Here is a 26,131-nt window from a genome sequence, read left to right on the forward strand (position 1 = left end):
GCAGGATTTCTAGAGGGGGGTTTCCAAATACCTGATTTTAAAGTGAGTGTGGCCAGTCCATGAAGAGGGTAGAATTAGCACTTAACCAGCTTTAATATGCGTCATACAAAGTATATTGTGTGTCATAATTCCAGCATATACAGTAAGCCATTAGATGCGTCAGTATGGCCATCCTGCCTGAGATGAATGTTTATATTTTAGATGTGGGCACCATTCCAGAGTATTAGAGCAAGTCCGGGAGTCTGGGGGAGCAGCAGAAGAACCTAGCACTGCCCTGGACATATATGTACATATTGGGCTCTATAGCAGCACATCCCTAACAGTGAATGGTGAATGTTTTCCAGATCTCCTAGTTGGTGCACAGGTTATTTATTACTGGCTGATACATGTTAAAAGATCCACAGGTGGTGCTAATTATTTCATTTGTGATACTGAGAAGAACATGCAGTACTAGTAGAATTCTATTACATTACTATTTCTATTGTGGTCATGGTGTGGGTTGGGGAGGGGGGTTTCCAGGAAGACGGAAACCCCCCCTGCGTTTGCCTATGCGCTTGTACAATTTCACTGGTTGTTAGAGGAGTTTGAAAGCTGCAAATTAAATAATAAAACTCTAATAGTTTGGGGTATATTGAAAGCTTCATGGGTACATACTGTAAAGAAGGAGGTTCCGCAGAAGCGAACACAAATCCCTCGGACAAAGCCTTCATGTGCCTGTATTGTTCGGGTGCACTTTCGCATGACCAGATTCCAAAGCTTCACCTGAGAAAAAAAGAAAGAAGTACATCCACTTACAGGTAGGTTTATGCAAAACATAATGAAGGACACACTATTGTCTATAACACGTGAAAGGCCGAATGCAATTGCCCACGATTTGTGGGAGCCAGTGTCATACTGGCGAGATTGTCACTAGAAATCTAGTGACTATTAGGTTAAAGTCAAAACCAACCTTGTTTTTACTTTAAATGAATTGCCACTTTAAATCTAGTAACTATCTTGACTGAAACAAGCATGTTTACATAAATCGTAGGCTATTTCATTTGTTCCATAGTTTCCGGTCTAAATAAGTTACATTGGTAGAAGTCAGATGTATTTTTAGACTTCAAGAACAGAAATAAATAAAAAAAACAAAACAAATCTAAATTATTATTGTTACAAATAACTATGATTAAGTAGATTATATACTATTTAATTATATATTAAGGACCCCATAATATATAATTAAATATAGGCAGCCATTTCCACGATCTGACCGGAGCCACCAATCGGAAACGCTGATCATCGATGATCGCCGATCTGCCTGGGAAATTTTTCATGTAAAAAATTCCTGACTTGCTGATCCCGATCATATTTTGGTCGGGATCGACAAATCAGGGAAATCCAACATGTTGGATTTCACCGATGCCCCGACCCTGGTGTCTGGGAATCGCGAAACTTCGGTGCAGATGTATAGAGCCACTTCGACTCTAATAAGCCACTCTAAGCTGAAAACAATTACAGTATACACTGAAATAAGTTTCTCCCTTTAAATTAATTTATTTGCTAGTATATAACCTCCAGCAAATTTGACAAAAATTATGCTTTCTGCTTCGTGAGTTTAGTCTGCCCACTGTTAGTAGTAACAGGTTAAGGGTGCAGGATAAAAAACAGCATACATTTACTCAATACCCCTTCCCCCTCCCCTCCCTGCATGGCAAAGATTCGTAATAAATCCCTTTACTATTCTTACCTCTCCATCGCAAGCTCCTGACAGCACTGTGGATAAGCTCTTGGGGTGTTTTGCCATACAGTTGATTCCATCTCTATGTCCCTCCAATGCAGCAACAAATGGCTTGGCGAACACACGCTCTAGTTTGGTGCTATTTAGTGCTCGGACATACTCCCGAGGCACTTCAAACGGGTGGAGTGAGGGGTCATAGTTTCGAGGAACTAGAATGGAAACACATTCACACTAGTATCACATAAAAAAAAACATTACGACCTAAAAATGTATCTGTAACATCACACAAATCATTTTATACTGCTTAAAACAATGTATTTGGAATAACTGCTACAGTAATACAGAATTGTTACTAGGAACAGTCACCGTTCGCAAATTAGGTAATTATCTCTCTCATCTACTCTCCCCCCCACCCCACACGTCTGCTCGCTGCTCCTAGGGCCCCCACACATCCTCTCTCTTCCTCTAGGGCTCCCCCACACGTTCGCTGTCTTCCCCTAAGCGCCCCCCCATCTGCTCTCTTTACCTAGGGCCCCCCATAGGCACGTCCGCTCTCTTCACCTAGGGTCCCCCATACGGACGGCCGCTCTCTGGACCTCATTCAGAGTCGGTCGAATCGGCCGCACGGTCGTACGGGAAAAGGGGTCGGATATGCAAATGATTCCCTCGCAAGTTGCGTCCCTAAGTTCGGATCGGTAGTTGGCCGTCCAAGGGGAGGAAGCGGTCGGAAGATAAAAAATACGCCCCCTTCTCGTACGCATTACATGTCATCTCCGGCCATATAAGGATTAATCGAGACCATCGGGCACCATCGGAACTGGTCGTAGAGCTTAAGGTTGACCATACCCTCTCTTAAGCTCTACGATCATGTCAGTGTAAAAACCTCCCATGTCACGTGCCATGACGCTACTTTGTTAATTATGCACTCCCATAAACCGTATGCACTCCCATAAAACGCTGTTCGCATAATTAGGCACGCCTGCGTTCGGATCTCCACACCCCCGTTTTCAAGCACCTTCCCCTGTTACCACCCACAAACGCCTCAATCTGTCACTCAAACTACCGACCTGGCTGTGTTCAAGGAGAGAGAAATTTCTGATCGTAGCGGCTAGTTTGCGCACTCGCATTGCGAACTTTACGCATGCGCAGTATAGCGAACATCGGTGGCGTAGGACCGTGCGGCCGCTTCGACCGACTCTGAATGAGGTCCTCTGTCCCTAGGGCCCCCCCCCATACGCACATCCGCTCTCCGTCCCTAGGGCTCCCCCATACGCACGTCCGCTCTCTGTCCCTAGGGCCACCCCGTACGCACGTCCGCTCTCTGTCCCTAGGGCCACCCCATACGCACGTCCGCTCTGTCCCTAGGGCCCCCCCATACGCACGTCCGCTCTCTGTCCCTAGGGCCCCCCCCTACGCACTTCCGCTCTTTGTCCCTAGGGCCCCCCCCCTACGCACGTCCGCTCTTTGTCCCTAGGGCCCCCCCCTACGCACGTCCGCTCTTTGTCCCTAGGGCCCCCCTATACGCACGTCCGCTCTGTCCCTAGGGCCCCCCTATACGCACGTCCGCTCTCTGACCCTAGGGTCCCCCCATATGCACGTCCGCTCTCTGTCCCTAGGGCCCCCCATACGCACGTCCGCTCTCTGTCCCTAGGGCCCCCCATACACACGTCCACTCTCTGTCCCTGGGGTCCCCCATACACACATCCGCTCTCTGTCCCTAGGGCCCCCACCCACATATGCTCTCTGCCCCTAGGGCTCCCCACACGCTCACTCTCTTTCACTAGAGCCCCCCATACACGTCTGCTCTCTGCCACAAGACACCACTCTGCCCTAAGGAACCCCTCTCCGGACCTAGGACAGCCCATTTCGTGTGCTCACCCCTTTGGAGATCCTTTTTGGTTTCCCGCACATAATCGTCGGGATTCCTACACAAAACCTTCACTTTCATAGCGATAAACCCCACAAGCTCCGCTCTCTCCTTTACTCTCCCCACATGGGCCGGAACTGAGAGAACGACAGTGTCATCTGACCTGCGCCAGACACTTCACACAGCCGCCGCCATCTTTACTCCGGTCTGCCCACACAGGCACAGGTGTATTACCAAACACCTCCGCTAACCGCTAGGCGTGCATGTGCCAGTAACGTCAGCCACGTACATCGCCATCTTTCAGGCAGGCAGGGACTACACGCGACGCAGGAATCAGCAGCCGCCATCTTTAGTGAGGGCGAAGTGTGAGGGCTGGGGAATAGTGGGGCGGGGGTGACATTGGAGGTGGCTTCTTCCTCCATTCCCCAGCCTGATGCAACGTGTGTGCGGTGCAGGTGTCAGACGTCCGCCCGGCTGCCGGTGCGCCTTATCCGTATGGCTGCCCCGTCCAGCCCGGAGGCCGCACTCCCGTCCTCCCCGGCCGCTCCCTGGGCACAGCTCTTCAGACACGTCCAGTACGAGAACTTGGTGGCCGGCCTGAGTGGAGGCGTCATATCCACCCTGGTGCTGCACCCGCTCGACCTGGTCAAAATCCGCTTTGCAGGTACAAGCCCAAAGCCCATAATGAGATCTATATAATTATAATACACACACACACGACCTAGCAGGACAGACGTCACTCAGAGACTGTTAGATCTATATAATTATAATACACACCTACCTAATGGTGCATACACACACCTACCTAATGGTGCATACACACGGCCTAGTAGGACAGACGTCACTCAGAGACTGTTAGATCTATATAATTATAATACACACCTACCTAATGGTGCATACACACACCTACCTAATGGTGTATACACACGGCCTAGTAGGACAGACGTCACTCATAGACTGCAAAAGACATGAGTGTATTCCAAGTTCAACGTTTCGGGGTATACACCCCTTCGTCAGGACCACATACAGATTTATCCAAGCCCCTAGGGCCCCCATACACACGCCTGCTATCTGCCCCTAGAACACTCCCACGCGCCTGCTCTCTGCTCCTAGGGCCCCCCATACACAGATTTATCTGTATGTGGTCTTGACGAAACCTTGAAGTTGGAATACACTCATGTCTGCTGTCTGTCCTAGTATATGCATGCTAGTCTCCCTTACAGGCATCGGAGTATATTGACATTTTTAACGAGTACCGGCAGACTGTGGAGTTGTGTGTGTGTGTGTGTGTGTGTGTGTATGTAATATATACTATATGTATGTATGTAATACTATCACCCGGCACTCGTGACCCACCGCGGGGTAACCTGCTCCGATGCCTTTCTAGGAGGACTGCACCCCCATCATATATCCATACTGCAACAGGCGGCACTCGGAGTCTTTGGAATCAGCGAAACAGAAATAAAGCACATTCCTGTTTCACTGATTCCAAAGCAAAGACTCCGAGTGCCACCTGTTGCAGTGTGTGTGTGTGTGTGTGTGTGTATATATATATATATATATATATTAGTCCTGCACTCACGTCTTAAATTTTCACAATTAGGGGTGCTTGCCAAGATCAAATTAATGATCATAGTAATAGGCTAGGCTGCGCGTCAGACCTACAGAGATCCGGAGGACCCAGACCAGATTGTAAGCATCTGCTACCTAATTACAATCCTGACCCATCTGATATGCAGACTTGATGTATTGCTATGTATATCTGACTTATGCTACATAATATTCAATGCCTGTCTTGAGAGAGGTTCTTGAATGGAACCGAAATGTCGATATTTGGCTACAACAGGTGGATTGTAAAGTTTCATAGATATGAAAAAATTCTATAAAATAACTAGATTGGTGATTGCCTCCTTCCAAAATATTGGACATGGGAAAGATATATATATATATATATATATATATATATATATATATATATATCTCAAAAAGTTCTGCACTCTCATCACATATAAGTCAATGTCGGGGTGCTTCCAGTAGCTGGGAAAGCCACAATGCATAAATGGAAATAGCCACTGAAGGAAGGATGCACTCTCCTTTGATGTAACAGTCAATAATATTTTATTAGCACCAACAACAGCACGTTTATTGGTATTTTTTTTCCAAGCCGCATAGAACAATGTATAATTGGTCAACGTTTCGGTTCATGCTTTAACCTTTATCAAGATCTCAATTCTTCAAATTCAACAAGTATTGCTGGTATATGGTGCTACAACATGTAGATCTGTGGGGTAAACAAAGAAACACCTGTGACTAGTCTGACAGGCTCCAATGACATGATTAAGCATGACTTGTGGAAAATGGAAAGTGAAAGTTCCACGCCTCCTATGGCTTGTTTTTGAGCATCTCTTTTCTTGTTAAGGTAAGGCCACTTGGTAGCCAGGTGATAAGATTCTGAATAGCACGCGTGTTGTTTTGATCATCATGTGTCCACATTTGCACGTCCTGCAGTTTGGATCTCACTGCTCTTTCCAGGATGATGTCTTATTAACCATGTACATTTAGTACCTATGAAGGTAGATTTTATAGTATGTTTTCTTTTGGTTGGATTCACTCGCACTGCATTGTGGGGTTTTACATTAAGTGGTATGATAGCTGTGGTTGCATTAGCACTTAGGCACTCGGTCTATTGAAGAACAGGGACCTTTCACTTTCCATTTTCCACAAGTCATTATTATTACTTTTTTGCTTAATCATGTCATTGGAGCCTGTCAGACTAGTCACAGGTGTTTCTTTGTTTACCCCACAGATCTACATGTTGTAGCACCATATACCAGCAATACTTGTTGAATTTGAAAAATTGAGATCTTGATAAAGGTTAAAGCATGAGCCGAAACGTTGACCAATTATAGATTGTTCTATGCGGCTTGGAGAAAAAATACCAATAAACGTGCTGTTGTTGGTGCTAATAAAATATTATTGACTGTTACATCAAAGGAGAGTGCATCCTTCCTTCAGTGGCTATTTCCATTTATGCAAAGGAGAGTGCATCCTTCCTTCAGTGGATATTTATATATCTATATCTATCAACTATTTTTTCCCTGTACATACAGGTGTGTCCACATAACATCTATTCTACATGTGCTACAAGTGTCGCGTTACACACAACGTGTGACTCTGCAGCATATTTATAATGGGTGCAAGGTGTGTGGTGCCCACGCTGCACAGCCTGCACCCATACTAGTTATTCTTACTTTTCCGCAGATTCCTGCATGTTGCTCTGCAGCGCCGGACCGGTGACTCGCACATGCGCAGAAAATATGTCCCTGGGAAAAAGGCGCAGACGCAATTTTCCCGGAAACCCAAGCATGCGCAGTAGAAGTAGAAACGCCCCTATTCACATTACTTTGCGAATAAGGCGCATTTTAAAGGAACGAGTCGCATGAAAAATGCTCAGCGCTACTGAGTTGCACCACAGGATGGCGCGATTAGAAAGGCTTTTTTAACGTGCTAGGAGGCTAGATGTATTTGGACACATCTATATGGATATATATATAGCTCTCTATATCCCACTATATCCTGGGAGCAGTGTATTTCCTTAAGCTAATGACAGTACAAGGTAAGTGACCTCACTGAAGCAACTGGCCCAGCGCTGGATACCCTACTCTGCACAGCACCAGGTGGCCTGGGCTGCAATCCATCTTTAGTGAGTAGCACTGGGGTCAGGTGTAAGCATATATATTTTTTGTTTATTTTGAAGACTTCACTTTCCTGTACAGCACATGTGCCCAAACGTTCCTGCACACCCATCCATTTGTCGATATGGATGCTTTCTGCACTTTTGCCACCTTGCGCTCAGAGAGGCGGTACATGTCCTGAGACGTATCATTTGAGGGTGCAACATACACACTGACAAAGTTGACGACGACCAAGGCCATTTCTGATTGACGACCTTGTAAGCTTTGGTTAAAAAAAATAAATAAAAAAACACCTCACTCACCTTTTCACTCAAACCCAGTGGTTCCCGAACTGTGTGCCGTGGCACCCTGGGGTTCCTTGGGACACTTGCAGGGGTGCCTCAGGTGGTCCAGCACCAAATCAAATCATTTATTGTCAATGTAATGTAAAAATGTGGGCAAACAGAAGCGCAAACCTGTCCCGCACCACATAACTGACCCTAAGGATGATGGGAAAGGCCAATTTACTTAACTTTACTACTTCACTACATTTTTTTCAGACTTTCTCAATAACAAAGTTTTGGCTTCGGGGTGCCGTGATAACAATGCTGATACTCTAGGGTGCCGTGATTCAAATAAGTTTGGGAACCACTGCTCTAACCAATGTTAGATGCCGCTTTCCTCTGTCACTCGGCTGGTGTGCAATCACTTCCTGATGTCAAGGTTGTACTTTGTAGGGCTGCATACTTTTGTAATAGCTTTGTATTTATTGTGTCTTTTACAGTGAGCGATGGCCTGGAGCTCCGACCTAAGTACAGTGGTATATTGCACTGCATGTCCACCGTGTGGAAGCAGGAAGGACTACGCGGCCTCTATCAGGGCGTTACCCCTAATATATGGGGAGCTGGGGCCTCTTGGGGGCTTTACTTCTTCTTGTAAGTGTTTACAGTGTACCGGTACTGGATGTTTTACTTTAAGAGTCATGGTCTATGATGGAAATATAGGTTTTCAGGAAAACTGATAAGCACAGTGATGGGGAGCCTGATGGACTTCAAGGGCTTCAATGTGACTTTTAAAAGGGCCACACATTACACTTTAGCTCAGTAATAAGTTAGAACAAAACAAAATAGATACCACATGCCACTCAAACACCCTTCATACCTCGCTGTGCCAACTCTTCTTCATATGCCTTTAGAACGCCATTAACTACAAAACTTCTATAATCTGTCCCAGTTGCCCGAAAACACCCATCAATCAATCATAGGGTGGGAAGTAGCTGGGGGCCTCGGATTCTCGGATGGGCCGTATGCCGCTCATGGGGCGCCTGTTACCCAGCACTAAATTCACACAGTTATCTCTACTCTCTATTCCACTTAACAGAATTGACATTATATTGTGGTGCATTGGAGAAGATAAAATGGTCTTCCCCTTCTGTATACTACAAATACAGACATGCCATTCCTATGGGGGAGGGGGAGAATATTGTATGCATTTTCCACCTTGTAAAATATTGTCTTATGACGTCTTCATCTCACATTTTGTTCTAATACATATAAAAGTGTGAAGAGAGGTATCCGCTGATGCCCAGTGTGGTTACAGCCTAGCGCAGAGGTTCCCAAACTCAGTCCTCAAAGCTCAACAGTCCAGGTTTTGGAGATATCCATGGTTGAGCACAGGTGACTTAATTAGTGCCTCAGTCAATTTGGTCTAATCACCTGTGTTCAACCACGGCTATCTCTAAAACCTGAACTGTTAGGGAACCTTGTGGGCCACATTTGGGAACCTCTGGCCTAGTATAGAGTGTCCCTATTGAACAGCATACAGTAGTGGCGCTACACTGTATATAGTAGGTACGTTTGTATAATATACTCTGATGTATGGGCTTTTATAACTCGTGCACCAGATTATCCAAAGCCGAGTGAGTGATTCTTTACGTTAATGACTTTACACCTTGGTGTTCAGTATAGCTCCCTTACCTGCAATTTAATGGTACAAGTCACGGTAAATGCAATTGAAATTCTGGGGTACTTCTGTAGTTAAAAATCCTCTGTAGGTAAAACATTTTTCTTATCTAAGATGTATTACTTTATTACCTGCGGATTCATACTTTATTCACCTATCACATGTTCTGCGCCTTTATTACTTTGTTACCTGTGTATTCATGTTTTGTTTTGTTTTTTTACCTTCCAGTTACAACGCAATCAAAGCCTACAAGAAGGAAGGGAGGGCAGAGAACCTAACAGCGACTGAACACCTCCTATCTGCCGCTGGCGCAGGTAAGTGACTATAGGGTGTGATTTGGGCGGTAGACCCTTGTAGGACGAGTGACTTGGAGGAATGTGGGATGGAAGCTGCAATATCCATAAATAGTACCATTATGTCTCCCCTGCTGTCCAAATTCCAGCTTAATTGTGCTGCCTGCGGCACTGGAACTTGAGTAATAATTTACGTGGAAGCAAATAAAATGACTGTACATGAAATAACATCCATGTCAAATGCAAGTTCATGTTCTAATGGAGTGACTCGCTGTGACCGCGGTGCTACATTTATATAGAGGACTGATTGAGTGGTGCTGACGTAGGAGGAAGGGTTGGCACAGTGTTGGCGTTTAGTGCACAGTTACTTCCTTCACTATATGCAATATTCTAAAACATCAGGGATGCGGTTTTCTGTCCTCGGATTCATGTATACACACAGCATATAATGTCGCCAGATTAATGCTGGGTAAAGTAGTGAAGAACAATTGTCCCAGTGATGTTACTAGGGAGCTTGTTCTGCCAATGATGGATGTTCTGTAGTTTTATGTTTTCTTTCTTTCCTTACACAGGTGCCTTAACATTGTGTATTACAAACCCAATATGGGTTACAAAGACTCGTCTTGTTCTTCAGTATGACGCTGGCATTGACCCTTCCAAACGTCAGTACAGGGGCATGTTCCACGCTCTGGCTAAAATCTATAGGCAGGAAGGAATCCCCGGGCTGTACAAGGTAACGTCTCCTGGTATAATATGTGGCAATGTATATAGAGATTTGTATTTTTGTCTTTTATGATGTACAGCCGCCACGTTATGTGTTTACAGGGTTTCGTGCCAGGCCTATTGGGAACATCGCACGGTGCCCTCCAGTTCATGGCATACGAGGAGTTAAAAATGGAATATAATAAGCACCTTAATAAGCCCAGTGATTCTAAATTGGTAAGACATAGCGCCTCGTAACAAAAATCATGATCATACTTTTTATTTTTGTATTCATGAACTGAGCAGCTCACCTGTATTGCAGTGAAAGTGTAATATCTCAAGATGTTGATGATTATTCTTAGATTTACTAAAACTTCTAAAATGAAAAAAATGAAGGTGTTGCCCATAGCAACCAATCAGATTATAGCTGTCATTTATGCAGTTCATGCGATTAAATGATCGCTGCAATCTGCTTGCTGTAGACACACGTCCACCTTCCCTTTTTAGAAACTTTAGTAAATCTACTCCATAGTCCTAAAATGACTCCATTATGCTGGCCATACACTATTGCCCAATTTTCGACACGTCGTACGATGAATCGTGTGGAAATCGTGTCGTTTTTACGCAGGATACAGTCTAATGCGCAGTCCCGCCGCTCAGATGTGATCAGATGTGCAGCCCATATTATCTATTGTATCGTATGCAGATCGTGTATTTACACATGTGATGCAAACACCAGGATGAAGTTATCCATTTACCAATACTCCCGGTGGCTCTACAGGGTGCTGTGCCAGGTGCCCTGCAAGCCAAATGCAATGGTGTCACGCTCTAGGCCCTGCTTCTTGGGCAGCGGCACCGCTCGCCCACCTCCTAGTTATGGTCCTGCTTAAAATAATGAAACTGTAGCAGATGTAAAGATCCATGACACAAGGTTTCCTTACATATGTTTGTACATGTAAAAAGGTAACTACTTTGATCAATTAGTTGTAGTTCCTTCTTTTTTTATTTGGTTTGCTAGTACAAATATTTATGTCTTTTGTTCAATGTTTAGTTCTTTCGAGTTTGGAAGAAATCCATTTCATAGCTAAGAGTTGGTAAAAACGTAAAACAAGCCCACCTCAGATGGAGTATGGTTTTATGGTTATTTATACCGCTGATGGAGTATGATATATGGCTATTTACGTCCCTGATGGAGTATGAGATATGGTTATTACACCCCAGGTGGAGTATGATACTGTATATGGTTATATACACCCCAGGTGGAGTATGATTTTATGGTTATTTACACCCCAGGTGGAGTATGATTTTATGGCTATTTATATCCCTGATGGAGTATAATATATGGTTATTTACACCCCTGATGGAGTATGATATAGTTATTTACACCCCAGGTGGAGTATGATTTTATGGCTATTTATACCCCTGGTGGAGTATGATTTTATGGTTATATACACCCCAGGTGGAGTATGACATATGGTTATTTACACTCCTGGTGGAGTATGATTTTATGGTTATATACACCCCAGGTGGAGTATGATTTTATGGTTATTTACACCCCTGGTGGAGTATGATTTTATGGCTATTTACATCCCTGATGGAGTATGATATATGGTTATTTACACCCCTGATGGAGTATGATATATGAATATTTACACCCCAGGTGGGGTATGATTTTATGGTTATTTACACTAACAATATTTTCCACAGTGTGAAGAAGTTAATTAGTGTAAGAATTTGTGGTTTAACTGATCAGTCATATTTTCCATTGCAGAAAACCTTTGTTTGTTTATGACACATGCAGGATCACACACATCATTCATCTCTATAATCTCCCTTACTGTAAAGTAATACATGCAAGGGTTAATTACATAGTAATGGACACCTAGGGGTAAATTTACTAAAGTGAGAGTTTTTTGAAGTGGAGATGTTGCCCGTAGCAACCAATCAGATTCTAGCTATTATCTTATAGAAGTTGCTATTTAAATGTCAAGTAGAATCTGATTGGTTGCTAAGGGCAACATCTCCACTTCTAAAAACTCTCACTTTAGTAAATGTGTCCCCAAGATACCACCATCTGTTTACTAGAGAGGTAATTGCATCTAACAGCTATGATTATCCTTTCTGTAATACGTGATGGGCTTAATTACACCTTTCTCATATTTGTGAAGCAGAGATGCACCTCTCTGAAATGTCACCAGTATCGAGGGATCGTAGATCATACCATCATGGCTAAAGTACAGTTTACAACAGGCTGTATGCCAGTAATTTTGTGTTATTTATTCAGAACACTTTGGAATACATCACAGTGGCAGCGCTGTCAAAGGTATTTGCCGTGGCGGCTACTTATCCTTATCAAGTAGTGCGCGCTCGTCTACAGGATCAGCACAATCGCTACGCAGGAGTCATCGATGTTATCAGCAGGACGTGGCGGTAAGTAGGCACAAGTTTTGTTAACACAAGATAAAGACAAAAATGTATCTTTTCATAATAACTTGTGCATGATCTTTGCTTTTTCAATTTTAGTTGGTGCAATTTACTTGTATCGGAAATGATAAAATACAGTATATATTCGGTTTCAATGTTTAAGTAATCTTAATTGATTTAATGAAGAGTGACATAGGTTCTTTAGTTTGTAAGTGGGGAATGTTTCCAGACTTATATATATATGATTTACAAGTCAATAGTTTGTTATATATGGAATAAGCATACTAAGCTTATTCCATATATAACACTAATTCCATATATAAGCCACTTCTTTTACTGGCTATAATTCTATATTCTTATTGTTACTAGATTATTACTTGTCTTATAACTTTAATGGCTTTTATTTATGATATGAAACAGTGAACTGGTTATTTGTCCCTTTGTTTACTATACTTTGTTCTCCATCGAAAGGACGGGTTGGGGCCTTGATAGTAGGGGAGTCTTCCCTACGCCGGATACTCGGAAAATGAGTGGTAGTTTGGTTGTAGTTAATATCTTGTCAATGGTAATAACTTATAAGTACAGAGTCCGTGAACCAATGTTTTAAGTAGCTGAAATATAGCAGGGTATGAGATTATCCATTACCCAAGTCCATCTGTCAAAACGATCAGTGTACGAAGTCCTCTGACCTGAATTGTATCTACGCAATATTGGAGTTAATTACTGACTGTGTAACAGCGCTAACTGATGGTAAATAATCAGACAATTACTTTAAATATTAGACTGAGCAAAGCTAATAGTTAATTTATTTTCATGGCTTACTGAACATGTAACACTTGTAACTCGTAAGCCCCTGTTGCACTGTATATATCATCGCTAAAGCTGCATACAGGCACATCGATTTTGTTACCAACGATTTTATGAACGATTATCTGTCAGATTTTTTTAAAGTGTAATGAACGATTTTTTTTTGAACTACAAACGACTTTTGTATATTCCCTTAATGAAAATCGTTGAGTTGGTCAGTCTGACTAAACTACAAACGTGAACGCGCATGAATGATAATCATTCATCGTTTTAACTTAAAGTGAATGATTTCTTGAACGATATCGTTTTTTTCTTAGGCAGGAAACAGGACATTTCTGTTAACTTACCTATTTCCCATACCTGGATGTGATTGCCTAGCCATGGAGCACCCCTTTACCTGAAACCTGGTGCTACTAAAAGCCAATCGCATACTCCTTTCCCCACATTGGCGCAGCCACAATGCGATCAGCTTTCTGTGCCCCTGGGATTTGTGAGGGGTAAAGGCAACTTGAGCAGAATGTGTACTGTAATCCAAAATCTAAGCTCTAGAGATGGACATAAAATAGAATGGAAGCCGGGTTTCTGACATCTAGTAATGCGATGGATACTTAACATAGCATCAAAACCATGTGATGGTATCGACAATCAGTGGTCATAATATGCGCAGAAGCAGCTGGAGCTTTGTGCATGCGCTCTTGAGCTGTGCCCTGGACAACCGGTTCACGGCGTCCGCAGCTGAACGCAAGCATTAATTCAGCCATTGGATGGGCATAGAAAGGCAGCATTCGATGGTTGGCAAACATCAGAAACCCGCTATTCCATGGAAAAAGCTTTTCAATCAGCTTGGAAACATCGATGGTTGCTAACCATCGGTTTCTGATGTCCATTTTGTCTAAAGCTGCATACACACGGTACGATCTGTACCGCCAGCGACCTGAAAGATATCTTTCAAAAGATCTTTTGCTGAGTACACACGGGACGATCTTTTCAGCGAATGATATCGCTGAACGTTCTCCCTTGAAATTCCCGGCGTTGCTGGATGAACGATATTGTTCATCCACACACCAAGGATATCAATGACCAACGATCGTTCTCCCATATGAAAAATGAACGATCTCGTCCAGGTTGGCCTGCATGCATGGATGATGGACGATATCGTTATCGTCCAGCGGGAGCGTGCATCGTTGGTCGTTCATTGCATACACACGGAGCGATATATCGTTGACCGTTATCGTTCATATCTTTCAAAGATACAAGGAGCATAAACACTAGATGATATGCTGCTCCCTCAGCGATATCGTCTAGTGTGTCCCTGGCAGGGTGTGCTCAATATCGTTCATGACTTTGAGCACACCCGCTGAACGATATCATTAACTATATTGTTCAGCACCGGACTCTCTCCCCCATTCCCCAACATGCAGCAACCTGACAATATCGTCAGGTTGGTCTGCATGTTTGCCCGATGCCCGATGAACGATAAAGACGAACGACCTGCAGGAACGCGCATCGTTCGTCGTTCGTTATCGTTCATCATTTAGGTAAAAAGATGGCCGATAAAGTGAACGATATCGTTATCGTTCAGTCGTTCACTTTAATCCCCCAGCGTGTACGCACCTATAGTCTCGTGTGTGTACACCTTTTAAAAGATATCGTTCAGTGAAGGCATCCTGCCACATCTCTGCACAGGCAAAGTTGACAATATCGTGCAAGTTGGCCTGCATGTACAGACGATCATAGATATCGTTATCATTCAGGCGGAAACGCGCATCGTTGGTCGTACACTGCATAAACATGAGCGATATATCATCATTGAATGTTATCGTTCATAGATATCGTACCGTGTGTATGCAGCTTTAGCTCAAAATACTACCCACCCGGTGACCTTTCCTTGCGGCTGCATGCAGATGGACAGAGGTTGTCTCTGAGCGGCTGCTTTATATCGCTAATCACTGTCTGGTGTAATGGGGAATTTGACCTTTATTAGAACAAGAACTTACTCTTCTATCTTTTCTGTTCTTCATAAAGGAAAGAAGGTGTCCATGGTTTCTACAAAGGAATTGTCCCCAATGTTATCCGAGTGACCCCCGCCTGCTGCATCACCTTTGTAGTATATGAAAACGTCTCGCGCTTCCTGCTGGGTCTGCGGAAACCAGGGAATAAGTAATACATCGGCCCTGCTTGGGACTCTTGGTGTAAAATGTGCAGGATGAGCAGGAGATGATCTGCAGAGACAGCGGCCACGTCGTGGAGAGGGCAATGTGCTGTCCGGAACTTATTCAGGGTTCTGTCTCTACACCTGTGTAAAAGCAGGTGGTGATTTTATTTATTACAGTTTAATGTATATTGCTTCTACAGTTGTATGTGCAAGCAAATAATACTTTTTGTTTTATTGTGTTACAACTTGGGAATTGACCTTTACCTTTATATGTAATGGTTTTCTAGTTTTATTTACTTTACAGCTTCTACATTTCAAGGTTAAAAAAACAAACAAAATGTTGTACATTAAAAAAACAAACTAACAAACCATTGGTTTTTACATGGATTTTACACTCTTAGACAAAGTAGAGGAAAACCGAGGACTTCATGCACAAGATTATAACTCAAAACTCATAACCTAGGTTGCAGTGGCAAACTGCATGGGGACACGCTAAAAAGGCCACTACCAGCACTAAGGTATGATAATTAGTGTTCATTCTAGCACCTGGCCCCTGTCACAACCCGTGCAGTTCCTCTTTCCTACCTGTGGTGTCGCTCTCTGCTATGGTGTTTCTAGCACGAGACGACACCCCAGGTAGGAAAAAGGAACTGCACGGGTTGTCAGGTCCAGGGTGCTAGAATGAATATTAGATAATGTCCACCAGCCTCTGTTTTTAAACATTATATATTTATTTTTTTAAGAAGTGTGAACTACAGGTCCTGGCATGGACAGAATGCTAGAGCATGCTGGGTCTTATATGGGCCACAAAACATGAACCAGTCACTGCAGAAATCTCAAAACAGCTGATGACAACCGTAATGGTTCTTCCCTGTTTATCATAACTGAGCTTCCTTCCACTGCTGCTTCCAGTGGAGGCTTTCACGTTCATGCTGCACATCTAGGGGTTTATTTACTTGTACTTGCCAACAAGATGGTTGCCTTTTCATTGATTGCCGCTTTAAAAATACACCCAGACTCGGCTGGACTCTTGCCACAGCTTATATCCCACAGGCTATTACATAACCCCTCCCCTCCAGTCTCTTCGTTATCTGAAGGTGCTGTGTGTGAGTATTCCAGTGTTCTTATATTTGTAAAGGAACAAAAATAGTGTTCAAAAGAGTAGTGGACACACTTTATTCAGCAGCCAAGTTAAAAACATAAACTGCCCACCAGAGGGTAGCGACATGGATGCATCTTGGTAGATGTAGTTTCAATCAGACAGGCAAAGAGAAGATATTATAAATGGGAGTACCAATCAGAATACAGGGGGTGTGTCCAGAAGCTCCAATCTGAGCTATCATTTTGCAACCAATCAGTTGATATTGGCTGTGCTCATAGAAACACATTAAATTATTGATAAACCAAACCAGATCAAACACAAAAACAGGATTTTGGTACTTACCGATAAATCCCTTTCTCCGATTCCACAGGGGACACTGGAGTTCAAGACAGTGGGGTATAGACGGTGGTAGAGCAGAGCCTGGCACTTTAAATAATTTAGAAGTGTGACTGGCTCCTCCCCCTCTATGCCCCATCAGCCCCAGTTTAAGAACTGAGCCCGAGAGGAGACGGAGGACAACAGGAAAAAAAAAAAAAAAAACGAGGAAAAGGAGAAGACCACAGAACGGAACAAGACCGACTGAAGTAGAACAGAGGAACCCACTGCAGGGAACCCTGCAGTCACACAACTATAGAAACCAAACAAAACGGCAGGTACGCAGCGCTGGGCGGGCGTCCAGTGTCCCCTGTGGAATCGGAGAAAGGGATTTATCGGTAAGTACCAAAATCCTGTTTTCTCCTTCATCCACTAGGGGACACTGGAGTTCAAGACAGTGGGGACGTCCCAAAGCCAACCTCCCGGGTGGGAGCGCGGAGAACTTGCTGATCCCTTGGCCAAACCGAAACAGGGACCGCCAAGAACCTGAGGCCCAGCGGAAGCTGAGGAACAAGTGTCGTAGCACAGGAGACAAACACTACTCCTCACTAAACAGTCACAGAAAATTCCACAACTTACAGAGCAAGTCAAAAGGAACAGAACAGCTGTTGAGAGAACAAACACAGGTGGGAAACGTCAGAATCTGTAATCTCAGCTGAAATAGACCAAACCGGACTGTTGGTGGCAGAGAGCCCCAACAAGAATCCATAGGAGAAGGGCAGTAAACGAGCACAAACTCGAGAACCTTACTAGAGTCTAAACAGGCAGCTGCAGCAGCCGCAGACAGCAGAATCCCAGCACTGCTGGACATAATCGTATATATAAAAGTATAACAATACCAAACTACAGATAGAGCTGATCCTGTCCACAGACTCCCAACAAGAGTATGCAGGAAGGCAAAAGACAAGACTGAACAGTCGCCCCGAACCATCCTTGAGGTCCAACTACAACACAGTTGTTAACCAGTGGAAGGGCTAGACCATAGAAGTCTCCAACGAGTGGAGATCCCACTGGGCGTGAGACCGAGGCGAAAGAGAGAGCGAGAGGATTGAGACTACAATACCTTTCAGAGGGTCAGACGGAAGTACAACCCATTTTGAAAACAGGGATAAAACAGGAGCTGAAATGCTGCCGTTAAAAGGAAATAACAGACAACTTCCAACATGATGTAAGTGCGTAGTCAGTACCAACTGCTGGCCTGAACACAGTATGAAAACAACCAGGAATCTAACAGTAAAACAGCACGAATGCAACAGCCACCCAGGGAGAGCTATCAATATAGGGAAGCATCCCATACAACAAGGCCAGAGCACTAGGACATCCATGTGAGTGTGATAAAAATATCAACAGATACTGAACAGGAACCCAACCAGGTCCCCTGCGCGGATCACACTTATGTAAAGATGTGCAATAGCCTATAGGTGTGCTTCGGTCCAGAACCTTAACAGGTTCTAGTAGAATAGTGTCGCCAATCCAGTGTTGTAATTATGCACCACCCACACTCCAGGAAAACTCTAAAGTGTAGAGCCAACTGATTAAAAGAGCGGATGGCTGCTAGGACAGCAGCTAGGGTGCGTAAGGGAGAATAAAGCTATGTATGTCAGGTTGCATGAATTAGGAGCATCATCCGAGGCATTAGTAAGCTCTTACCTTTGAGCGACCAGAATCCCTCTGGACGCTATGTAGAATGTCACTGACCTTTACCATCACACAGCAACCCGCCACGTTAGGTATAGAGAGTAGCTTCAGTGGGCTAAGACCAATTGCTCTACAGCACAGACTTCAGTCTGGAGATGTGCAGTAGAAAAAACTGTGGAAACTAGCAAAATTTTAGTCGAGACAAGAAGGTCGTAGAACAGGACTCTATACCTGAGCCTGGTCCATTAGAGACGTGTATCTGTATAGCAGTGTTAGATTATACATACAACCCCAAAAACGGTCTGCTAGTTTAAGTATCCTTGCATAAATATTTCTATTGGTGAAGTGCGTCTTATGCCCACCAGTCTAATATAACTCAGGTCTGACCCTGCCTATATCGGCAAGTGGCCCTAGGCCTTCCAGATATGAATTGTACCTAAGGGCACTTTAGACCCATTTTATTGAGATATGCTACAATAATATGTAGTACCGGAATAGATACTGAGAAGAGTACCTGTACTTAGACATAGAACGAGTTGGTTATCCCAAGTAAAGAAGGGAGATATCAATAGTGATAACCCCAGTAGTTTAAACAAAACACAGGTTTTTGTTTCCCAATTATTAGGAAATATTCATACAAGAAATGGGCGTCTTACAAGTTTACTACCCAGTGCATCACTGTAATGATAATAGGTCCCCCGAAACGGGGTGCCGTATAACTGGCAGGAATGGAACTAGAACTCCAGGAGGGTGGAAGTACATAACTTTATATACATGTGACATGTCTAGGATCCATACTAGAAGCAATGCCTTAGAGAATTGTGACTATCACCATGTAAGCTGCAGCACATGACTAGTTTATAGAGCCACCCTATAATATTAATATGTAGGGATATAGCCTACAGCTTCTGGTAATCCCAGGCGGCTTCCCTTGTGTGGATTATAGGTAAACCTAATGATTGTGGAAGTATAGGCATTCTACCCATATACACAAATATATATATGTATATGCACACACACAACCCAATCCCCAGGGAGAGATAGTGTAAAGCGTAGTCATTATACAAACTACCGCATCAGGAGAGTCCAGCCTCCAAACGCAGCCTCCTTCTATCAATATGCTAGGTATTAGACATAAATTGATAAGAACAGATCCTACCGCTGCTCCTACGGTAAGGAAAGAAGCGATATCCACAAATGGATACGCTTACCTACATACAAATTTAGTAGGTGACGTAACATTTTAAAATTAGAACATGAGCAATAATTGAAGCCATGGAAGGAATTGAGCCCAAGGACAAAATCACTCCAGCATGTGTGTTATACAGCAGGGCTAGTATAAAACACAATAGACATACATAGACTGCTCATGTGCCGCAGGTGGCCGTCATTCTGCTACGGCGTAGGGTCAGGATATTTTAGCAGTGTGCTGTCCCAGACTGGTTTCGATCCTGGGACCCTTCTGTTACTGGCGTACTCGCCTTTTCAGATGAGCCATCTTAACACCAGATGAACCCATTTTTTGAAGTGAGAATCAACAGGAAGACCCCAGCGCTGTGAGGCAGCAACGCCAACAACCACACCAGCTGCGCGTCACTAACCTCTTCCTGTATGTGCTGCCAAAGGGAACACATGATATAAAAAGATGCACCTATGCACACCTTCTAAGGTAAGCACAGAAAACTGGGGAGAAAGGTTTTAAGACCAGCCTAAAATGGTATCCACAAATGCATGGGAAGCCAATGTGAGGCATAAGCCTGGGGATGGGACGCAAAAATGTGCTAACCTTGGGTGAAGGGTATGCTATGACCATAAGTTCTGGCAGCAGCACCATAACAGTGGAGCTAATACACCATGAGGCCATGATACATAACAGGCCCTTAGATTAATCTAGGCGCCCTATGTTACAGAACGAAGGGGAGCCTGACTGGGTAAACCAAGCGGCGCTGCAATTGGCAGGACTGCGTTTGTGCACCGGTCCTGGAAGAATGTCAGCACATCGCTTCTAGCCGTGATGCATAGGCTGAACAACTGGCCCCTTTCAGAACCGCTTAACACGGTGTCATAGTGGAAAAGCGGGATAGGGCTAGTCTACCGCTAGCGACCAGCTATCCACTGTAGCTAGTACTAAACTCCTGTCATACAAGGACAGGCAACCCTTGCTGAAGCACTCGCAGTGTGGTAGGCGTAAGGGACGCGCGCTAAAGCACTTCCTGCTGCAGGTAGTGCCTGAGCTATACTGCTTGTGTGCAGCAATAACTACTGTCCTTAAAAGGGAAGCAGGGAACGCTGTTTGATCATGAATACCACGCTGTGTGTGCGCAAACTGCTACACTTCTCAGCATAGCGCTGCTAGCCCCCTTAATCGTATAAGCGGAGTAGTTGAAGGTCCGGTCAGTGCCGGGAATACGGGGAGCCATCAAGGCTCCTGACGCAACACTGCGCATAAACCAACGTTTTTCCTGCAAGACAGGAGAGGGGCTAACTCTCGGGAGCACTGAAGTTGTGCTGCTGTGGTAGCAGCGTGACGTCATACAGCGCTGCATTGTATAACGTAAGGCTATTAGCTCTATGCTATGCAGTAGCTAACAGGGAAGCCTGCTCAGCCCAGCCAGGAGCTGCGGGACGCGGCATCTCCTCCTGATATTTAGATGAGGAGAGAAGCTGATAGCTAAGGCAGTGCTGCCAGCACAGGGAGAACATACAAACTCCACACAGAAATGGCAGCGGCAGGATCCGAGCCTTGCGCTGGTACTATTAGCCTGTTACTATAGACTAGGGATAACAGGGAAGCCTGCTCTGAGGAGAGCTGCTAAATAGCCAAGGCAGTGCTTGTGCTTCCTCCCTTGCGGCGTACATGCTATGCTGGTACCTGTAGTTCTTCTACTGTGGATGCTTCCATGTGCTGCAAAACAAGCTGTAGCATAGGGACACCTTGCTGTGTGTAATGTCTCCCTGATGGTACACACTTGTGCCTGCCTACCTCCTAAGCTGGAGATACCCTAGCCCGCCTGTTATAGTGCACACAGCCCAGTTGGAGTGCACTTATCCGGAGAGTAAATCCAGAAGTCTTGCATAGCGGGTGCACAGGGGGGGAGGGTGAGCGGTGCAACGGGGACCTAAACGCTGCCATCGCGCCACTCCCTATAATCAGAGACCCGGACACTGACCACTGTAAGCCGTGTCCAGGACTGGCCGGCTGCACAGAACAGGCAGCCTGATAGAGGAAATGGTAGGCGTCCGCATGCGGCAGGCGTTCAGCGCGCCTACCCCAGCGCTACACATGTACCTTCTGTAGCGAGGTCTTGGCAGGAGGGAGAGCCCGACTACAAATGGCGCCGCTAGATAAGCAGGACGCGCCATTCGGAATAGGCGGCTGATGCTATGGCCGCTGGTAATAAGCTCCACCCCCGCTAGCCGAGACCGCGATGTCCTGTCAGCGTTACATTAGTAACTGGCCGACTATGGATAAGCCCTAGACCCGGACACTGCCTGCTGAGAGCAGCGGCGGGTGCTGGAAGGAGCCATTAAGTCGCGACAGCCCTGCAGCGCGTTCTTCGGGCCCACTTAGCACCTTCTGTTACCCGATAAGGGACTCGGGTGCGTGCGGGGGGGATTGTCGGGTCTCCTAACAGTGACATTATGTCACTGAGCCCAGCTATGCATCCACTGCTCCTGCTATCAGGAGCAGTGGTTATACTTACAACTGCTGCGGCCGGGATGCTGGGCTGAGGGGGCGGCGAGGAACCCGGACACATGCCGGTGTCAGCAGTGGCGGGTCCTCGCAGAGTCCGATGACTCCAGGTGTGTGCCCCCTCCTCTAGGTCACCGGACACAGGCTGCAGTAGCCGTGTGGTGCCTTTCCCGGCGGCTCCCACGTAGCAGGCAGACTGCCACAGTAAGCAGCCTGCCTGTCCTCAATGCTTGTCTTAAAAACTAAAACTAAATAAGAAAGGCTGGAGACAGCCTGATGTGCGACCGGCTCTCTCGGGCACATTCTAAAAACTGGGGCTGATGGGGCATAGAGGGGGAGGAGCCAGTCACACTTCTAAATTATTTAAAGTGCCAGGCTCTGCTCTACCACCGTCTATACCCCACTGTCTTGAACTCCAGTGTCCCCTAGTGGATGAAGGAGAAATGCTGGTACCTCAATCAATACAGTAAAACCATGTTTATGTAACAGTTTATAAAAACATGTTAACAATTGTAATACACCTTAGCACAATGTGCTAGAAATCTTTCCATTGAAAGATTGCGTTTTTATTCAAATATATTTTCTTCGTCTGGGTCCATGGGGTCATCAGCCATCACATTGGGGTTTATGGATTCATCCAGGCACCAAACAGTTAATCCAAGCTCTCAGCTCCCAGGATGCGCTAGGTCCTCCCCCATATACCCCGCCCCTGGTCACAGGGCGTCAGTGTACTGTTTGGTGCAAGAAGGCACCGTACTAGCAGTGGGACTGCAGGGCAGTCCCGAAGTTCAAGTCTACAGGAAGGCAGGGGCACGTGTTCCCATATAGGAACCACGCGTCTAGCAGACGCACGGGTCCCTGCTTCAGCAAACCCCGCCAGCACCGCAATGCTAGTCGCGGCTAGTGATTTCGGCAGGGGCTCTGCTCTGGACGGCGACTGAGCGGGGTGCAGGTAAGTGGGACCGTGGGCGTGTGCCGACGCCGCGGTCATAAGCTTTCCGTCCTCCGGCTTAGAGACTGGCCGGAGGATTGCTGTGTGGGCAGCCAGTCACTGGGTCTGCTTTCACAGACCACCGGGATATGTCTGACAGCCGTGGGGGGTTGTGGCGGCCATGTCAGTTGCCGGGTGGTCTATACAGCATAGGGGAGGCATGCTTCCTCGGCGGCCCCTCCCCCAACCCGAACTACGGCCCTCCTGAGGTCCCGCTTTTGGGTTGCTCCACCCAGCTTCCTATTTGAGTCAGCTACAGACCACACTCAGTGCTCTCTATGGCTGTTGCTCAGGAAGCATTGGGTCAGTCTCCCTGTATACAGTACTTCTCCTTTGGGATCATTTATACAGAAGCTCCATATATGCTACTAGGCTTTGCTTATTATAGTGCATGGGAGCCTAACCAAATTGCATAGACTCTGCTAAGTATATGTGCATTGTTTGTGACCTGTTGAAACTGTGTGTATGTATTGCTTACATTTCATTACTGTTTCTCTCCCTGCAGCCGGTGTGTGGGGTGGGGTCACCTGTATATATAGAATTTAGACTTTAAAATATGTCCAAAAGATTCTGAAAGGCAGGTGGCTGAGGCCCCTCTTTTGATATCATGTGTAGCCTGTGAAGCAGGTTTGTCCTCTCAGGACTTTGTACAAAATGGCTTATGTGTTTGCAGTGGAGACTCTCTAAAACAGCAATCAAATTTGCCGCCATCAGGTCAGGAACCCCCTTGGGCTGCTTTTTCCCAGATCATGGCCCAGGTGGCCGAGAGATTGGCAGTTCCAGCTGCTCCGGGGATGAGAGTTCAGCAGCAATTGCAGCCAGCTATATTTATGCCTCCTATGTTGCCATCTTGGATGGATATGTATGCGCATGGGCAAGCAGGCCCTTCGTCTTTGACTTTTCAGCAGCCGCCTCAGATAGCCAAACCTGTACAGCCAAAAGCTAGAAGGCATTTGGCTACACAGGCAAATCAGGACACAGATTCTGATTTGTCTTCTGAGGAGGATGAAGTACCCTCTCAGGGATCTCTCTCCACATAAGAGGGGGATCTTTTCCCAGTGGCTGATGTCCCATTCTTAATTAGGGCGGTCAAAGCTGTTTTGAATATCGAGGAGGCAGAGCCTATACTTAAGAAGGCTCCGGCGCCAAAGGGTGGTCAAAGCGGAGTTTCCCGGGTCGGAGCATTTATCAGAACTTTTGGGCGAAGCTTGGAAGGCTCCGGACAAGAGGTTCCATGTGGCTAAAAAGATTTCGGCTTTATATCAGTTTTCTTCTCAGCAGTGTTCTAAATGGGAGGTTCCGCCATCAGTGGATACGCATGTGGTACATTTAATGAAGTCTTCCACTTCACCAGTACCTTCAGCCTGTTCCCTTAAACATCCTACTGATAAGAGGCTGGAGGGTTGCCTTAAGACGATTTTTTCAATCTCAGGGGCAGCTACCCGGTCGGCAATGGCTACAGCCTGGGTGGCTAGAGCCATAGAAGAATGGATGAAGACTTTGGCCGAGTCCTTGCCTGAGTTGTCCAAAGAACAGCAGGATATAGTTTCCTATGTGAAGGAGGCTTCCTACCTTGGAGAGGCAGCTCTAGATGCAGGAATATTGTCCGCCAGAGCTTCAGCAGCCTCTGTAGTCGCTCGTAGAGCATTATGGTTAAGAGATTGGAAGGCTGAATCAGGGTCCAAGAGGGCCTTAGAGTCTCTACCCTTCACAGGTGGAGTCCTTTTCGATTCGGAATTGGACAAAATGGTAGCCTGGGTGGCAGCCTCCAAGGCTGCAGGGTTACCCTCAGCATCAGGGTCTAGACAAAGGTCTTCTTCCTTTTGTACCTTTCGGCCTGGCCTCAGGGGAAGGTCAGAGGTTAGCCCTTTGGTAGCACAGGTGTTGGTATAAAGCCATCACCTAAAAAGCCCTGGCAAACCAAACGCCCGGGTTCCAAGCCGCAGGATAAACCCGTGGCCTGATGGGACGGGCCTCTCCGGGGGGGATCCCAGGGTAGGAGGCCGACTTCTTCAGTTTTCGAACGTCTGGCGTCTCACAACAACAGATGCCTGGGTTCGGGAAGTAGTTTCCCAGGGTTATGCCCTAACGTTTTGGAGAAGTCCGCCTCAAAGGTTTTTTTCCGTACCCAGCCTGTGGGGTCGGTGAAAGCGTTGGCTATACAGCAAGCTGTTCACTCCCTGTCGAAGACAGGGGTGATTGTCAGAGTACCACAGGAACAGGTTCAAAAGGGGTTTTATTCCAACCTGTTTCTGGTTCGGAAGCCAAATGGGTCTTTCCGACCAATTCTAAATTTAAGGGACCTCAATACGTTCATACGGGTACCCAGGTTTCATATGGAGACACTGAAGTCAATAGTATTAGCCTTGGAACCAGGGGACTTCATGGTAACCCTCGATATTGAAGATGCTTATTTACATGTGTCCATTGTGGTATCCCATCAACAGTTTCTTCTTTTTGCAGTAGGGCAGGACCATTTTCAGTTTCAGGCATTACCGTTCGGGCTGGCCACAGCCCCTCAGGTTTTACCAAAGTCATGGCGGAGATAATGGTAATCAGAGTTTTGCTTTACTTAGACAATCTCCTTCTGCTAGGGCAGTCTCTGCAGGAGTTGATGAGGCATCTCGAGATGACAATCTCTTGTTTGCAGAGGCACGGTTGGATTGTGAACTAGAGAAATCCTCCCTTCAACCAGCACAACAGTTGGTGCACTTAGGAGCACGACTG

At 45.6% G+C, this 26,131-nt stretch overlaps 2 protein-coding genes across 2 annotated transcripts in view; one reads left to right on the forward strand and one right to left on the reverse strand.

Annotated features, from left to right (window-relative positions):
- DCAF13 (DDB1 and CUL4 associated factor 13) overlaps positions 1-3,819 on the reverse strand; it is a 32,891-nt gene extending 29,072 nt beyond the window's left edge. The window contains exons 1-3 of the mRNA XM_088442590.1: positions 3,599-3,819; positions 1,730-1,929; positions 655-762 (exon numbers count right to left, since the gene is read on the reverse strand). Coding sequence (XP_088298716.1) covers positions 655-762; positions 1,730-1,929; positions 3,599-3,668 — 378 coding nt within the window. The 5' untranslated portion in view covers positions 3,669-3,819. The remainder of the gene's footprint in view (positions 1-654; positions 763-1,729; positions 1,930-3,598) is intronic.
- A 132-nt stretch (positions 3,820-3,951) lies between these two features.
- SLC25A32 (solute carrier family 25 member 32) lies at positions 3,952-15,932 on the forward strand. Its single transcript, XM_088442591.1, has 7 exons — positions 3,952-4,251; positions 8,046-8,196; positions 9,452-9,537; positions 10,089-10,249; positions 10,342-10,455; positions 12,503-12,648; positions 15,475-15,932. The coding sequence occupies exons 1-7, from the start codon at positions 4,083-4,085 to the stop codon at positions 15,611-15,613; spliced, it is 966 nt and encodes a 321-aa protein (XP_088298717.1). The 5' UTR covers positions 3,952-4,082; the 3' UTR covers positions 15,614-15,932.
- Positions 15,933-26,131: the final 10,199 nt, after the last annotated feature.

Source organism: Taudactylus pleione, unplaced genomic scaffold (genome assembly GCF_031769625.1).
Source record: "Taudactylus pleione unplaced genomic scaffold, aTauple2 ptg000314l, whole genome shotgun sequence".
In the NCBI taxonomy this organism is placed as follows: domain Eukaryota; kingdom Metazoa; phylum Chordata; class Amphibia; order Anura; family Myobatrachidae; genus Taudactylus; species Taudactylus pleione.

Bases quoted from the DNA above. Each gene is read 5' to 3' on its own strand.
- SLC25A32 (XM_088442591.1), top strand. From the start codon at position 4,083: ATGGCTGCCCCGTCCAGCCCGGAGGCCGCACTCCCGTCCTCCCCGGCC. The intron at 9,538-10,088 runs GTAAGTGACTAT...TTCCTTACACAG, and splicing joins CCTATCTGCCGCTGGCGCAG to GTGCCTTAACATTGTGTATT. The intron at 10,456-12,502 runs GTAAGACATAGC...TTATTTATTCAG, and splicing joins AGCCCAGTGATTCTAAATTG to AACACTTTGGAATACATCAC.